The sequence below is a fragment of the Nyctereutes procyonoides genome, unplaced genomic scaffold, assembly GCF_905146905.1.
Source record: "Nyctereutes procyonoides isolate TBG_1078 unplaced genomic scaffold, NYPRO_anot_genome, whole genome shotgun sequence".
Lineage (NCBI taxonomy): Eukaryota > Metazoa > Chordata > Mammalia > Carnivora > Canidae > Nyctereutes > Nyctereutes procyonoides.
Window position 1 is genome coordinate 20,729,451 of NW_026575160.1, and position 18,274 is coordinate 20,747,724.

Here is an 18,274-nt window from a genome sequence, read left to right on the forward strand (position 1 = left end):
TTTTGAACAGGTTTTATGGAGTAGTGATTAGCAGCACAATGACTGTGAGTTAAACTTCCTAATACACCCACTGTGCTTACTGTGATATCTCTAGTCTCTGAGTTTACTGGGGTGTCAATAATAAGCACTCCAGAAATGTCTGTTGAAGTTTGCTTCAAGGACAAGCAATCAGAAATATGAGCTCATCTTTTTACCAGTTATGGACTAGCAAAACTCTTCTTGAGCCTACATAAACAGCATCTCATTTTGTTTTCTAATTTTAAAATAATTTTTAAATAGCAAGATTTTAACATTCTAGGTAATCATGTATTTTTAAAAGGTCAGGAATACATTTTATTCCATGGATATTTCAATAAAAACTAGTAGTTACATTGAAAGAAATTCATTTCTGAAGATACAGTTTTATATACCTTTATGCTATTTGGGATAACTGAGAAAGTTATACATCTGTGAACTGATGAGAGAAAGGACCCACGTTACAGAAAGTGATCTCAGGTGGACATCTTTCATTAGTTTCCTAATATAGAATCCCTGCCACTACCTGTAACACTGTTGAACAATATCATCCATGTCAATGGTGATACTGCAAAAGGATCCCAAAATAGCCAACTACAAACACAGTATGTTAAAAAAAAAATCAAACATATGAAACTATAGGAACAGCCTATAATTCAAAAAACAAAATTTAAAAGCGACAATGTTTGTCATTTTGGTGAGGAAAAAGCAATAAACAGCAGCTCTGCGTGTTTGAATGAAATCCTGCAGTTTGGTGTGTGCTGCATACATGCAAATCATGGACTAATTCAGGCAAAAACACACCTGTTTTTTCACCTGTTATCTCCATAATATGGAACATAATGCATTTCTTAGCCAAAGAAATTCAGTCTTAATGTCTCCTTTATCTATAGATAATAAATGTATGCAAAACTGGAGAGCGGATTTTGACACTGCTAGCTAGGCCGAGGAGGAGGAGACCTTTCCCAGTGGTTATTATGACATGTGGTATCACTGGACTCTGAATCCAGCTGGGGTTCCTTGCCACAAGGGGAAATTGGTCCTCAGAGACCATTTCTCCAATTATCAGGGAAAGATCTGTCCAAAGGCATTTAAAAATGAAACCTGACCTACGCTTCAACTCTACAGCCTGCTCAAAAACAATGTATGACCTTTAAATCTTATATTATAAAATAGTTTGTTGAAAGTGTAATGTATTTAGGTTTTATCTAATAATGTAAAGAAATACAATCATTTCCTTGCAAAAGAGAGAGAGAGAGAGAAAATAGCCAAAAATGTCCCATTTTCACTACTTACAAATAAAACTACCAGCCACAATAAATCAGAAGCTTTTTCACAAATTCTGTTGGAAATTGATTTCACTTTTTTAAAATAGATAAAAGATAACAGTCCTATCCAAAGCTTAAGAGATATGAAGGTGATCCTAAATGTGAACTTTTAAATCTTCCTTTTTTTCTTTCTGTTCTTTGTGCATGCAAAAATTCTAATACTTATGCTAAGTACATGCTTTTTATCTGTATGTTTACTTTATTATATGTCTGTTATAGGAAAATAGTACATAAGCACGAGTACAGCTGTGAAAAAGTGGCAGATGTGGGGAGGCTTCAGAAGGAGTCAAGGATAAATTTAGAAACTTGCTTAAGACTAATGAAAATACTAATCCCCAAATTGATTTATTCATCCCACGTATGTTTATTGAACATGAATTTTGATTGGTCTTATGAGGTTTAGAAACCATTTAGAAAACTGGCTTATGAAATCTGTGACTATTATCTGAATTTCAAATATATGTATAACATGGGAACTATTGTTTAAAGGTGGATGTAAAGAAATAAACTCAGACACAGCAGTATCTATTGAGAAAATTAGTTCCAAATTTAATTACTTCTATTGTAGGTTGTTTAGCAATGAAATGATACACTAATCATATTAATCTTTGCACTTAATGATGCAGTGAATGATAGCTAGAAACTGGTAACTAGATTTTGAGCTCATTTAAAATCTCAATTAGAAATAAATGTTTGCCAGAAGAACAATTAATGTTAGGATGTGTATTTATTAGTACCTGACTCTATTTTAATTTAGCAACATTTTCAAATTCTTTTTTCAAACCTTGACACTGTCAGTGGTCACACTTCCTTGGGCCTGCAGTCTAGTTAGCATGATGCCACCAAGGGAGGCTTTAAGACTCAGAAAATTGTTCTATCACTTACCAGATTCGTGGCCTTGGCAAATGTATTAACTACTCTGAGCCTTTTTTTTTTCTCTACAAAATGGGGCTCCTGGAGCCTTCTTCAGCAGACTAGTGTCAGAATTAAATGAAATATTGAAAAGAAATGTAGAGATTTTTTTCTAAATTAAAAGTAATAAACCCAAGCAGGGAACATTAGTTGAATCCTAGTTCAGAGGGAAAAAATGAAAGATTATAACAAATATCTGTTGGTCCATCCTAGAAACTTTAATACAAACTGAATTTTAGAAGATATTAAGGAATCACTTATTAGTTTTCTTAACTGTGATAAAGATATTGTGCTCACTAAAATAATATTCTTATTGTCAGTATATAATTGTAGAATTATTGACAGGTAAAGTATCATGATGTCTGCAACTTAGTTTCAAATGATACAGGGAAAGATAGAAATGATACAGAGAAATAGGGCAGACAAGGTCCAGCAAAACGTTAATTATTGAATCTGGGTACAGAGTACATGGAGTTCATTTTACCATTTATTTAACTTTTGGATATTTGGTTAAGTTTTTATTTAAGTTCTAGTTAGTTAATACATAGTGCACTACTAGTTTCAGGTTTACAATATAGTGATTCAACACTTCCATACATCACCTGGTGCTCATGACAGCAGGTGCCCTCCTTAATCCCCATCACCTAACCCAGACTCACCCAACCACCTCCTCTCTGGTAACCATCAGTTTGTTCTCTAACCACCAGTCTGAGTCTGGTTTTTGGCTTCTCTTCTCTCTCCCTTTGCTCATTTGTTTTGTTTCTTAAATTCCATATGTGAGTGAAATCATACAATCATAAGTCTTTCTCTGACTTAATTTAGCTTAGCATAATACTTAGTTCCATCCATGTTATTGCAAATGGCAAGACTTTATTCCTTTTATGGCTAAGTAATATTCCATTGTGTATATATACTGCATCTTTTTAATCCATTTATCAGTCGATGGACACTAGGGCTGCTTCCATTAAGCAGCCTTAATGATCTTAATGATATTTGGATATCATAGATAATGCTGCTATAAACATCAGGGTGCATGTATTCCTGTGAATTAGTATTTCTGTATTCTTTGGGTACATATAACTTTTAGGTATTTGAAAATTTTTCTAAATAAAAAGTTCAGTGAAAAAAATTAAATGAGATAATGACATTAAAATGTATGGTTCCTATTAGCTGCTAGTTTAGGATGATTACTATCTCATTACACTGGAGGCTGTGCAGCGTGAACAGTGCTCTGCACACAGCAGGTAAGTAATGCGTACTTCCTGAAATTAAAAAAAAAGAACATAAATAGTTGAAATCCTCTAAAAAGGATGTCTCCAAGTCCATCAGCGTCAGAAGCTGAGAGGAGGTAAAGTTGTTTTCTTGGGACCAGGCACCTCAAGCTTAGAGGTTAGGAACACTGACTTTTGAATTTAACCCACTGGATTTAAATCTGTGATGGGAGCTTAACCTCATGCCTCAATTTTCCCAGCTATAAATGCTACCTACAAATACTGTTTGTTCCTATTTCATAATATCCTTGTGAAAATGAAATCAGACAATGTGCTTTAAATGGTGCCCGGCACATAGTAAGTACCTAAATATCAGCTGTTATTACAATTATGTAGATAAAACCTATTCCTCTCATGATCCGAGAGGTTGTGCCAACATTTAATCAGGATTGCTCCTTCACCTATTAAACTAATCTAAGGTGTTATCCTGAGAAACTTTCCTTCAATTTTCTTCAGTCTGTTATTTTCACTAAAAACAAACAAACAAAAACAATTTACCTATTCTCACTTTGGTTTTCTTTATAGAGAATTCTGATGAAAGCAATAAAATTTTCACATGACAGGTTTCTGTTTTATTTTCAAACATCAACAGATTTCTTGTGGAAGTACAAACCTAACACCTTATAGTATAAAAGCCATAAATCCAATTTGTGTAAAATGAAGGTTTCAGGAATGTTCTCTGAATCTATGATATCCATATTACCTACATCCTCAGATTAAAAACTGGGAGAGTTAGTGTCAATGTTTCAGATTCTCAGTGAAACAGTGTTAGTGTTTTACAGCCCTGTAGGCTTCAACCTATACCCAACTTTTTAGCTTGGGCATTCTCTGAAAGTTTCTACTCTTGTGTTGTTACCTTAGAGATAACTGAAAAGTTTTAATACTTGGCTTTTACTTTAAGATGGTAAGTTTGATAACATTTGTTATCTCAGTTATCTCATTTTAAAAATGTGCCACTAACATTTTAGAATCCAAAAAAGTGACAGATCCTCTTTGAACACTCCAGAGACAGTCCTATAGTAGCCACATGCCTTATTTATAGGGTGCCTGACAGTTTACAAAGGCGTGTTTATACACAGCACTTCATGTGATCCTCACAGGAATTCCCAAGATGTTCTGGGCAGTTCTCAGCTCCAGTTAAACAGGTAAAGAAAATAGCAGGCACAGTGGTGAAGTAAAATCTACTCCAAGGCAGATGGAAATTAGAGGTGCTTATGCCTTACAGACACACATCCACTCGTGCCTTTTGCTCATATCCCTTCCCTGGGCTCCCAGTTCCTCAAGTGTGCAGGGCTGGGCTCTCAGCTTCACTTTCTTACTTTGCTCAAGAGACAAAACACAGTATCTCCTCTGGCTGACTCATCCCACTCTGGTCTCTGAGCCATCTCTCAGGCAGGACCTTCCAGTTACTCACTCAGAACTCAAAATATAACAATGTCAAAACAAGAAGAGAGTAATAGCCCTGGCTACCTTAAAACCAACCAAATAAAAAAGCAAGGTACAAAGACGAAGAGAGGCTACAAACAACCAAATCTGTCAAGTAAACTGAATGACTTCCTTTCGCTGAAGTTTATCAAAGGAAATCTATTTCTGGTCCTCCTGACCGTGAAAAGTTGGTTATCCTCTCTTTGCTTCAGCATCCTCACTCCAGAATGTTCCTATAACCCCCAGCTTTCAAGATTATGCGGACCAGGAAAGAAGAAAATATACGGGAAAGTATTTAGCAGCACCCAGCCCTCAATAAGACTTTGATAGTTATTTACTGAGTCAGATTAAACCTTATGGGTGAAGAAGTGTGTAAACTTGAAATCCAACATATAACAAAGAGTAGAAAGTGTAAAACCCAATGTTAATGTTATACATTAGATATCTTGAAGTTAATTAAATATACACTCCTTACATGCTACAGTTTATTATCTAAAGAGACATTTAAAATCCTTCTACAGAAATTACAGCTGAATAAGCTTCACAAAATTTCTGAAGTATCAGTAGTTTGGGTAGTTGGCTGGAATAGATGTGTTAATTTAGCAGAAAAACTGAACCTCTAAATTTTGTGAATCTATGAATATATGGTTATATACATCATGAGGCTCTGCCAGAAGGAGAAAAAGGAAACAGGTGATTTTCTCAAGAAGACAGAAGGGGGAGGTCTGGGTAGAAGAGTGGGCAATGGACAACCTGACCAAGAGTATAAAGATTCTAGAAAAGATGTTGTAATACAGAACTTTGTAACTGTGAGCCATGGCCACTCAACACAGTTGAGGGCCTGGTGGGGCTGATACTCAGTATCACTTACCAGAGTGAACCTTGATTTTGAGTACTGGGATAGCCCCCTTCTGTCCAAGAAAATGAAAGAAGCTGCTAAATCCTTCCCTTATGAAGGAAATGAATGGTGAATGCTGAACTCACCAGTTGATTCTGGTAGGCAGTGACTGCTGTGAAAACGGTCTCTGGAAAGATGAATGTTCTGAATTCTTCAGACTTCAGATTGAGCAGTGAGGCTGTGTGGTCTTTCTTCTTAATGATGTGCACCCGTGGTTGGTACTTGTGCATTGAGTTCAAAATTATCTACAATGAAGAGATGGGAAATACTGAATTTTAAATATTTATATTACTACACAGGCCAAATTTGCAACGAAGCAAAGAAAGAACCATAAAATCCACAGCTTCAAATTCCAGTTGTAAGATTATCATAGACCCTTTCCATTTGTAAAGCAAATAAATCATTTTCACAAGTTGATGCGGAGTCACAGTTGTGAAATCACATTTTATCAAAACTACCGTAAACAATACAGGTTGTTTCAAGGGTCCTTTTCTAAAATGATAGGGGGACAGTCATTTGAAGGATGTTGATTTGTTGTTGTTGTTTTAATCAAGTTTTTAAAATATTTTTTGTTAGTCTGGTTAGACCAAAGGATGTATGTCTAAATTTTCTAAGGTAAGAACTTCCAAATTCTAGGAAGATGGATTGTTACTTATGGTTGGGAGGGGGGGTTATAAAGAATTAAGAAAGGCTATGTGGTATGAGACAGACCTTGGTTAGAGTGTTAAATCTGTTACTTTCACTAGTTCCTTTGTCTTGAGCCAACTGGTCTCACCTTTCCAGCCCTGTTTTCTCAAATACAAAAATATACTAATCTCACAGCGTTGTGGAGAGGATTAGATGATGTAGCCCCTATGAATTACATAGCAAATAGGAAGTGCTCAGGAAACATGAACATTTTCATTATTGTCAATTGTATTTCTGACAGCTTCATGGATTCCTGGCTTCCAGTTACAAACCAAACGTGAAGGACAGTTTGGTTTCCATTCTATAGCTAGTAAAAGTTGCCTAGTACTTAGACATCATGCACCTAACCTACCTTGGTTAACAAGGCGGTATTTTTCATGAATCTTTTAAATAAAATATAGTGATTTGCCATTATGAAATCTGAGCAACAAAATTCACTTTCAGATATAAAAGTTTTTCCACATCTTCCCCATCCCTGCCACTCTGCTACCTAAATCTGCAAAATGGGTATGTCCCTCCTGGTATAATAGTGCTTATACCATATGCATTTTGTCTCAAGGGCCTAGCAGAGTCTGGCTCTCAGGGGAGGCATGCCATACATACTGTGGCAGGAGCAAGGTCAATGGCATGCAGCATTGTTGCACTAATGGCTCCCCTGTTTTCTTGGCTAACAAGGGTGTGGTGGATGAGCGTTTTGGCTAGTGACTTTAAGAGAGGTAAATACTAGTCACTGTGGGATGATTAACGTAGAATTAGTCTCTCTCTGTGCTGAGATATAAGCCAGCTTAAAGTTGGCATCTGGCACTGAATTTTGAACATGCCATCCTTTTATGGTCCCAAACCTGAATAGGAATAACTAAAACAAATGAAAGCTTCAAATGAATTGAAATAGACTTTAAAAAAAGGTCATCTCTTTATATAATGTGTTTATTCCAGGGAGCTCAAGATATTTATGCTTATTCATAAAACTGGAATAAGCTCAAAGTGATGAAAGTAAACTTCTAATACATATATAAGAAAAACATGGGCATTTATTATATGTTATACTAACAAGTTGCAACCTCACACATTCTCCCTCCTTCCCTCCCTCCCTCCATCTCTCTCTCTCTCTCTTTCTGTCTCTCTCTCTCACACACACACACACACACAGACACACACACACAGAGGAAAAAGCTCTAAGCTTTAAACAATGCCCCCTCTCCCCTACTTATACCATCCCAAGGTCAATTTCCTTCGGAAAGGGGTGCCAGAGAGACTCAAACCTCAGACTGAATCTCAGCCCCCAGGGCTCCTTGACTCTCTGCTCAAGACTTCATGGGGCTAAGGAACACTAATACAAATGTCAACTTTGTTTCACTGTAGAAATAAATTCCCTGAAGTAAAAAATTTTCCTGTTATAAAATGAAAAATCCACCTATAAGAAGGGCTTCTTCAGAACTAATTCAAAGAACTTGGCTGACTGACATAGAATCTAAAAATCTTTTCTTGTAGTTTTCAGAACAAACTATTATGGTGGCAAAATGCACATCCCCTTTTAGTTGGTGCAGGTGGTAAAGTAGTTGCAATCTTAGGAAATTCCTAGTGCAGAAGGTCCCAGACTCTCTTGCACAGAAATGGCATACAGCAGCATCCCTGTAAGTGACCCCTTGGAGAACAGGAGTCAAGGTTCCCTGAACAGTGCATGAATGTTCTCATAGAATGACTTAGCAATGGAGGATGGGATGGGGAAAGGCAGAGGAAGAAGAGATTGAGAGGGAAGAAGTTCTGAGTGACTTCTCCATTCCATCCCAGGGAATCCAATTAATCCAAGGCACTCTACTTACATGGCCATGCTGATCCAGTTCATTGTTGGTGAGTTTCACCTTTTCAAAAGACACCATCTGCTTGAGTAGCTGCTCACCAGTAAAAGGAGAGTCTGGGTGTACATACAGCCTAAGAAAATTATGAGAGAATGTTGAGACATTTTTTACAAATCTGTTCTCTGAGGGTTATAAAATATTCTGATTCCGAAGAAACACAAAAACTTCTCATAAATGGTGAATTTTATTTGCCTCAGATAATCTCAAATTTAATATTATAACAGTATCAAAATAAGTCTAAAACATTTAAATATGTTTCTTCATGTAACAAAGATCTAAAAGGAATAATACCAGGATGCCTGGGTGGCTCAGGAGTTGAGCATCTGCCTTTGGCTCAGGGTGCGATCCCAGGGTCTTGGGATCGAGTCCCACATCGGGCTCCCTGTAGGGAGCCTGCTTCTCCCTCTGCCTGTGTCTCTGCCTCTCTCTCTGTGTGTCTCTCATGAATAAAGAAAATCTTTAAAAACAATGAAAGGTGTAATACCTAATAAATTTTCTACTGTCTGCTCAGCAAGCCATTTTTAAAAAGGTGCATATTTTTCCATCTATCTAATCAACTATTGGTCTATATCTGTAAAATATGAAATTTTATTACTGTTGCAGGTATTTTCAAAAGAGAGACTAGTTTATACTAACTGTATAATAAGTTCCTAGTGTAAATACTGCTAAAAAGCAATGAAGGCATAAAGAATTTAAGAGGAAACAATTCTAGAGAATCCATTCATTTACACTTAAAGATTATTCAGTTTGAAATTTATAGATGCACGACAAAGTAATTTTTTTAAAGATTTTTCGTTATTTATTCATGAGAGGCACACAGAGAGAGAGCGACAGACAGACAGACAGAGGGAGAAGCAGGCTCCATGTAGGGAGCCCAATGTGGGACTCAATACCAGGACCCCAGGATCACTGCCTGGGCCAAAGGCGGACCCTCAACCGCTGAACCACCCAGGCGTCCCAAGACAAAGTAAATGTAATACAGCAATCTAATTCAATAGTCCACAGATCATAGTCTGTTGCTCCTCCCACTACTTTAAATACTACTACTTTCATCTAGTTAGATGCCCACTAAATCAGAGTGAAAATAAGCTGGGTAAACCTCGAATTATTCAGTGTATTTGTTCATAAATAGCTTATGGGGGATAAAAAAGCTTTGACGGGAAAAAATATATTTATCAAGTATTCATCATTTACTGAACACCTGCTACGTGCAAGGTGATCTTCTACCCACTCATAGTTAAATGCAGGCCATCTGTTCTACCAACAAGCCTCATACAAAGTACAACTCTGTAAATTCTAATCCTGATATCCACTAGACATAAGCTTTTCTGAAGTCAGGAGAGACGATAGAACTCGTGAAAGAGAAGGAAATACCCCTGATTTAATAGGACAAATCCCTTTATCCATTTGACAGGTTATTTTTATCTCAATTTTATATAGGATCCTTATAATTTTAATAAAACATAAATATTATGGTTGGGGCCAAGTCAAGGGGAAAAAGTCACAAAACCTTCCCCTGCAGTTTTTATGGAAGAAAACCCAAGAAGTCTGTGCCATGCTTTGTCACACAGAGGACTAAGAAGAATTGGGTGCACATGCTGACACACCTAAAGCCCACCAGAAGCAAAGCGCAAAAAAAGGCTAACACCACTAGAAATTCTTACTAAACCAACAGAGGAACTCTAGGTGTGTGTGTGTCTGCCTGCTTGTTTTGGAGGAGTGTTCAAAAATGCTGTTCAGGGGGGATCCCTGCCTGGGTGGTTCAGTGGTTGGGCATCTGCTTTCAGCTCAGGGCATGATCCTGAAATCCCAGGATCCAGTCCCACATCGGGCTCCCTGCAGGGAGCCTGCTTCTCCCTCTGCCTGTGTGTCTGCCTGTGTGTCTCTCATGAATAAATAAATAAAATCTTTTTTAAAAATGCCGTTCAGTTGGAAGTATTCTTTGATGACACAACCACAATAGCGTTTCAAGTATACCCCTCCAGGGCTCTAACTTTACACGTGCAGTTGTTTTTACTGACCAGCACCACTTCCTACCCACCAAGCCAAAAAAAGTTTCAAAAATATTTCAACTCCTAGAAGCTCATGAAATGTTCCCTCTTTATCAATTCAACGTGTGTAATCACATTAATAAAGTCTAACTTATGGAAATATCAGTTACTTGAAAGACAACAAAATGTTCTATATGAAAACAACATTATTTTAAATATGTATCACGTCTTGCCCATCGTTGAGATCAAATGGTATTGTCAAGTATTATTTCTTCTGATTAGGAAAAACTGGTGAATTTCTGTCTGAACTAAAACGTTTCAAGGAGAACCACAAGGAATTTCCATCATCAGTACAAAAATGATCACCTCCCATATTCCTCACCTTTCCCGTATGGGGCTATGAAATATAGCACTGCTTTCTTAATAATAATAAAGAATATTTGCTCAAATTATCTAGCATATTTCTATCCTATAATACACTAAACGTTTTTATCTAATATCAATATAAATAAACTGAAGTAAGATGAATGAAAAAGCATACAGGAAGCCCCTCCTCTCTCAAGTCCCCCGGACTTAAAATTCCAGCAATAGCTTAAACATGCTTCAGTTAAGATAGCGTATTGGTACGTGCTTTCCTTCTCCAACCAGAACAGATTAGTAACATAAACAAGGCATGTCATATTTCCAAAGTCCTGCTGGCCTGCACCAGTTCCCCATACCTTCAGATAGGAAGAAAACGTATGCTAAATAAGAGCGATTAACTCCTTAAAGGAAAAGACTTTGGGGGGGGGGGAGAGGATTTGCTTGTAAAAATGATTAGAAATCTGCTAAAATACTTCTTTCTGTCTCTCTCTCTGGTTTAAAAAGATTTTGCAAAGTTTGGAAGGAAGCTTGAGAGTAATGTGAATCAGCTATTTAACAAAAAATAGTAAAGAATAATTAAACTACTATTATTTGGTGAATCTTGCTCAATTTTTTTTTAAAAAGTGTATATTTTTTAAAAAGTCCTTAGTCCTGTTATTTGTTATTTAATATACTGATTTGGAAAGGTTGGGAAGATGTCCTTCCTAGTCTCCTGTGGGAATGGAAAACTTGGAGAGGCTTCTTTTAATTTCTTCTCCAGTATATGTAGCATACTGTAAGCTCAGTAATGTGATTAAGGACTAAGTAAGCTTACTATTCCATCTGAACTAGTATGTGTAAATTGTCTATGTTGGTTCTGTGCCTTGACGAAAACTCCAGACTAGATACTTGCAAAGAATGAGCCATAACTTTAAGGTTCCTAAACTTGTACATGTAAATTAATTCTTAATTCTGATATGAACTTTTAACCAATTACAAAAATTAGACAGTCATAAAACAACTTAAAAAACAACAGTAAGGAGGCTTGGTTTTAGAATCTTAAATGTAAAATCTCCTAATATCCTTTGTTTGTATTAAAGTATGCAGTTAGGTTCCTATAACTTCAGCTACTACTTTCTGCATAAACTAATATATGTTCTTTTTTTTCCCCTAGAAAGCTAATTGGGTAAAGCAGCAACAATTTAAAAAAAAAAAAAAAACAGCCTGTGATCTTTTAAATAGGGTTCTCCTTGAAAAACATTATTACCAATGAATAGCACAAAAATAAATATATGTGATCCCTAACATAATAATGTTTCACGTAAGACAATATTCATCTCATGTTGAATTATATGCATCTACTGAACTCACTATGCAGAAAGGGAAAAAAGGGTTAGCTTTTCTTACTTAAAAGGTCTGAGTCCTTTATTGGCAAAAACAACAACATTTCACTAAAATGACCTTTTTTGTGTGCAGGTATAACCATATTATTTTAAAATATTTACTATAAACAACCACTTTACTAAAATGCACTCTTCTAAAAAGGATTTTAGGGCAACCACTTCAGCAGTAGGTGTATTTAGTCCGGTGTTAAGTAGCCAACGAGAATTGACGGTTGCCTTCTGCAACGAGTCTGAGTCTGGATTTCTAATGAATATTCTAACTGAAATTAGGAAAGCGTGGAAATGAATGATGAGAAAAATTAAAGACAACATTCTGTTTCTGCAAACTCTGCCTTTCTCAGAGATTTTGTATAGTCAATCTCGGAGCATCTGGGCTTGGAATGCTCCCTACCAGAGCTCACCACTGTGAACGCAGACCTGCTTGAACGTCAACCAACCAGAGACATTCTGCTCCCAGGGTTAATGAGCATTTTGCTTTGCCCGAAAATCTGGAGGCACAAACCTGGCTGGCAGCGGCGGGTCTGCTTTGCCAGCCACCAGCCAGGAGGACCGGTGGTAGGCGTAGCGGTACCTCTTGTTGTCCACGGGGACGATGTCCATCAGGACTATGTACTTGGCATCAGGATCCACGCCGGAAAATGATACTCGGATGGTGGGAAACATCCTCCTGACACAGGGAAACAAAGAGAATCTGCAGGAGCTCAAACAGCCTAAGGAGCCAAGTGAATTCCGGAGGGAGGTCCTACTCCCCTCCCTCCCCAGCCCCGAAACCCTTTTTGTTTCCACAGAGATGTGAATTCGGAGACCTTCCTTCTCCCAAGCATAGATAATTTCAGGTGTCACCTTTATAGGAGTCCTCACTGCCATGTGAAAAGTTTTGTTTTGTTTTCTGATACCCAAAGGTCTGTGATTAGGGATATCTTATGTTACTTTCCCAAGTCAGGGAGCAGACCCAGACCCGGGTAGCCCAACCCTCTAGGGTTGCAGGGAGAGAATTCACTCCCGCCAGAGAAATCTAGGGTGGGGTGGTGGGATATTTCTCAGAGTCCAGAGAGCTGGGATGACCAGGCCTGCCAGGGACCACGGACCTTTAGAGTCTTTGTCCCAGGCCTGGGGAGCCGCCTGCACCCTGTGGCTTCCCAACACTCCTTGCCTGCCCAGCTACAGCACCAGGAGGCCCGCAGCACCAGCACAGAGTGTGGTCGTTTCAAATTTCATTCTTCTGCACCGGCTTTAATTTTAAGTTTTTAACGGGAGCTGGTGGCTTTTGCAAATTGAGGCCAATAAAAGGGAAGTTACCTGCCTCCCTCCAAACACCCAGCAGCCGGCCTGCACTCCCAGCATGAGTTCCCACTTCCTTCCAGCTGCCAAACCTGAAGCCCAAAGCCCTCCCAGACTGCAGGTTCCCAAGATCACCGGTCCCTGTGCCCTCTCATCAAGGCCAAGGCGGCGTTCTCCTTGGCCAGATCTCGAGACAACAAATGCTTGGAAGCCTATCTCAGCAGCTCTTTCCCAAAGCAAGTCAGTGGAAAGAAGCTCTCATTAATCAAAGCTTTCTGTCTTTGCTCTGGATTAGTGGGGTTTCACCCATTTCCTGGGAACACCCGAGGCCACCCGGGGCCCAAATCTCACCGCCCCACTCCTCACACGCCAAGGCCCATCGCTACCTGCCCGATTTGGTGATGATCATCTCTGTTCCTAGCTCATGGAATTTGTCCCAGAGCTCCTTAGTCTCCAGGCTGCAGGCAATTTTGGCCATTTCCTCACTGGGGATGATCGGGGTGGTGGGGATGAGCGGCTCAGTACACAGAGAGGAGGAGGAAGGGCTGCTACTGCTGCCCCCACCACCGAACTCCCCGTGAGCATCCAGGCTGGTCAGTTCGCCCAGGGGCTGGGCACAGGATGACTTCTCAACAAATTGTTCTGCAGGCAAAGAGAACGGAGAATGACAGCTAACGCTGTCAAGCAAAGATACAGGAAGGAGAACAACAGAACTAAAACAGGTTCTGGACTTTGGAAAAGTTAAGTTCAGAAACTCCAGGAAGGCAGTGGTAACCCATCACTACATAAATTCCCTGGAGCGGCATACCCAATGCTTCCTTCCTGAACCAACTGAGTTCTAGAACTAATATTAATACCATTATGAAAGCTACTTTAGGTACTAAAAATATAAGGAGTGGATAATGGGAAAGGAGGTGATCGTGAAAGATGAAAAGCAATTATTCCTGTCGCTATCCCTCCCAAGTTCCAGACTTGTCAGCTTGTGGGATTTGCTGCCATTGCTGCCTTTTTGACGACGAGGAAAGATTTTGCTCCAGGGAGACCAAGGGAATGAAGAAATCAGCACCTTCCCTTACTTTGACAGAAACTGTCCCTTCCATCCTGAGCCTTCTCTCCAAAAGAAAAAATGGAAAGTGGAGGAGATGTGGAGAAAAGCGGGGATGTGGTTAAAACAAAAAAATTAAGTCACTTCTGGCTCTCAGTTTTCTAGGCTTCGATACAAGTACATCTTTACAACATCCCTCCCAGCCTGAGACCTTATGAAAGACTCCAACATATCACAGAAGTGCGCTCTCTAGGTCATTTTGGGAACCCGCATGAAACAATTGCTTGAGGGCAGTGTGCATATCTTTCTCTCAAAAAGGTCCTGGAGGTAAGGAAAACAACCCCGACCCCAGGCTAACAGAGTATTAAAGTGGGAAGAACGTCATCCACCATCAGGCTGGAATACCACTGCCTACGAACCAAACATTCTCCCCCACAGCTGATAAGGCCCTAGGACTACACCAGTCACTTTGATGGAATACAGGGGGACTTCTGTAATTGTCCCAATTATCTTGCATCCCTTAAAAAAGAAACTACTTGAATCTGCAATGTGAAACTGATCTCTAAACAACTCTGTTCTGAGTGCCCTCAAGGAATTGAAACAAGCTCTAAATGTAGATATATACATATATATGCTTTATATCATATAAATTATCTTATTTCCCATATTTCTCCTGGACTTGGGGCAGACAAGCAGGAAAAGGGGAACTTTGATCTTTCTTTCTCTTAAAATAGCAATCCAACTCATTCTAACATTTTTAGATTAAGAAGAACCAAATTAATTATTCTAGCCTCAGCAAAGAAAGTGAAGGATGCCACAGCACAATCGTACTTGTAACGAATATTTTCAGAAACACATTCACATAATGTCTTTACAGGGAATCAACAAGTAACTTCAGAAATTTTATTTTCAAAAAAAAAAGAAATTTTATTTTCTATCAAGTGAAAAAGGCAAAAGTCCCTAAGCCCCAGGCGAGGAAGAAAATCATACAGAATTGCTCTAATACAACGTTTTATGTCAATTGTATCTCACTAAAAAAAAATTTTTTTTAAGAAATATTCTAGTGGCCTAAGGCAGTTCTTTTAAATAGATTTAGTGTGTTCAAATGGGCAAGCATGAGACACTTTCGAGTTCCCACCCCACAGCTGCTTCCACGTCTCTCTGCTGTTTCAAAGTACCACATTCTCTCCCAGCAGAACCTCTAGGTGTTTCTCTTGCAGCAATCTTCGGCTTATTGTGCTCTGTTGAACAGGCCTGGGGAAAGGACAAAAGTGCCTTCTGGTTCTTTCAGAGCTTGTCTCAAAAGCCCAAAGGAGGGATGTGTGTGTTTGCAGTGGGGAAGAGGGGCTGGCTTTATAGCTTAGAATTTAGATAGAAGGTGAGCATTCTCAGGAAAAGAAACAGAAAAGAAAGTGATACTGAAATGAGCTGAAAATGGCATGTTTCCCAGTCTGCTGTCGGTAATTCTGACAGGAATTTTAACCCCAAGTGCTCTTTTCCTGCTAGCTACCAAACTGTGATGGGGGTGTTTATAAAGAATTCAGAGGCCCTCTAAATAGGAGTGGATCATGTTGGGCAGTCCCACAAATGTAACTTTGAAATTGGTGGCTAACATTTTTGTAAACAGTTGGGGTTTGTTTCATTGGTTGTTTCCATTTTGGGGCGAAGCAAGCTTAGATTTCCATAGGAGGGCAGGTGGGAAGAACCAGGAAAAGGGAGTGAAAACCTTCGAGGGGAGTATTCTTGATATTCTATTTTCTGGAGACCTTCTGGTTTCCTTTTCCTTGGCTCTAAGCTGCTCTGGGGATTCTCTTTCTTTTCTCTCTGCCCGGTCCTCTTATTTGTCCTCTTTAACACTTTGTCTTTCCTACTACGGTTGTTATTTCGGATATGAGAAGTACTGGAAAGGACGGGGACAAAGAAAGAAAACACAGGGGAGAGGTTTTTTTTTTTTTTTTTAAAGAAATAGTACCCTAAGTTCGCTATTTGATGCTTCTCACCATTTTAGGGCCATCAGACCATCAGGATGTGGAATAACTATTTCCCAGGGAACCCAAGAGGGGATGATAACCCTTCATTCCCTGTCAATTAGAACGGGACCTCAAAACACTCAAGTCCAGCAGTTTCTTTCCCACACAGTTCACTTGTGCTAAGGGGAACATAATCTTTATTTTTCCCTTTACTCTGAGCCTAGTGTCTTCTATAAATGGTAAAGGTTGTTGAATAAACAGTATAGCTAAAAGTCGAGGAATTTGGAAAATGGTCACTGGCTAATGTTTTTGCCAACCTCCACTGAAAACGATGGCAGCTATAAAACGATGTCTCACTGATAAGTCTGGAGCTTCTGTGAAAGAAATGGGGGGGGGGAGCTGGCTTAAGTCTAAGTCTACAGCCCCTGATAGTGGTTTTTAAGGACCCGGTCCTATTTAACCGATTGAAGTCAAAGGGGAAAAAAAAAATGCAACTAGTTTCTTGCGGAGGCGCTTAGAGTCCCTTTGGCTTCCAACGCACACGCAGGTGCAACACGCATGCTAAATTCTGTTGAGCCTTAAAAGGGGTCACCTATTACTAGTCCCTGACTGCGCGTATCCCGACAAAGTCACAGGCTCCCGGACGTACGCCCTGATCCCGGGGCTTCTGGACGAACAGGTGGGGACAGCGGCTAGCGCACGGACAACACGGAAACCGCCAGTCCGCGGAGCCTGCAAAGAAAACTCGGCCCGGCCTGAGCAGCAGACGCCGCGGGGGCAGGGAGGGGCGCCCCGCCCACCCGAGCCTCCGCGCCCAGGGGCCGCGGGACCGACCGGGGCGCAGCAGCCCCGGCCCTGCCCACGGCGGCCCCGGCGGCCGGACTTACCCAGGGGTTTGATGGTGTTCTCGGCGGCCTCCTTCTCCTTGGAGCCGCCGCTCGACATGAGCGCGGCGATGGAGAAGGCGTTGGCCCGCGAGGAGAGCTGCGGCTTGGGCGACGCCGTGAACTCCATGGCCCCCAGCGCGCGCCCCGGGCCACCGACCGCGCCTGCCGAGCTGCCGTCCAGCCTCCCCAGCCGAGACACCCACGGCGCGAAGCCGCCAAGGGCAACCTCCGCGGAGTCGGCCCGGCCTCCCTGCAGCTGCGCCCCGGCCGCGGCCCCTCACCGCGGGGCCCTGCCGCCGCCCACGCTGCCGCCGAGCCGGGCGGGGCTGCAGGCGCCCAGCAGCGGGCTCCACCGCGCGCGCGAACGCCGGGGCGCTCCGCCGGAGCACGGGCTGCGCCGCGGGGAGGGGGCGCCGAGCATCGGCCGCGCCAAGCGCAGGGGTCTCGCCGCACCCCCTCCGCGCGCAGGCCGACGGCCGGGCAGCGCCGCCGACAGGGGGCGGCCGCCGGGGACGCGAGCGCAGGCGTGCGAAGCCCCGCGCGGCGCGGACCACTCTGGCCCGGGCGCTCGCAGCCCCGCGCCTTAATTTGCTGGCGGCGGCGAGCCCGGAGGCCCGCAGCCAGTCAGCGCCGCCCCACGTCACCGCTTCCTGATTCCGCCGCCGGGGGCGGGGCCGCGCGGGCCGGGCCGGGCCGGGCCGGGCCGGGAGGGCGCGCCCCGGGCGCCGTGCCCGCACCGCCGGCCTCCGCCGCGGCGGGCCGCGAACCTGGCGCCGCTTGGGCGGAAGAGTCCGGGCCGCGCACGCCGCCCCCCAGCCCAGCCCCCGCTGCACGCCCCGCCCGGCCTCGCGGTCCCGGCGCGCAAGGGACGCGCGCACGGTCGGGAGCGGGCGGGACGCGGGCCTCTGGGAGGGGCCCAGTGCGGGGACCTAGACGCGAGGCGCCCCGGGGAAGTCCCTG

At 41.7% G+C, this 18,274-nt stretch overlaps 1 protein-coding gene across 1 annotated transcript in view; it reads right to left on the bottom strand.

Moving 5' to 3' along the window:
- TBX20 (T-box transcription factor 20) overlaps positions 1–17,629 on the bottom strand; it is a 50,210-nt gene extending 32,581 nt beyond the window's left edge. Inside the window, exons 1-5 of the mRNA XM_055314764.1 lie at positions 17,315–17,629; positions 13,799–14,054; positions 12,634–12,798; positions 8,360–8,468; positions 5,936–6,094 (exon numbers count right to left, since the gene is read on the bottom strand). Of these exons, the coding sequence (XP_055170739.1) occupies positions 5,936–6,094; positions 8,360–8,468; positions 12,634–12,798; positions 13,799–14,054; positions 17,315–17,441 (816 nt within the window). The 5' untranslated portion in view covers positions 17,442–17,629. The remainder of the gene's footprint in view (positions 1–5,935; positions 6,095–8,359; positions 8,469–12,633; positions 12,799–13,798; positions 14,055–17,314) is intronic.
- Between the last annotated feature and the right edge of the window lie 645 nt (positions 17,630–18,274).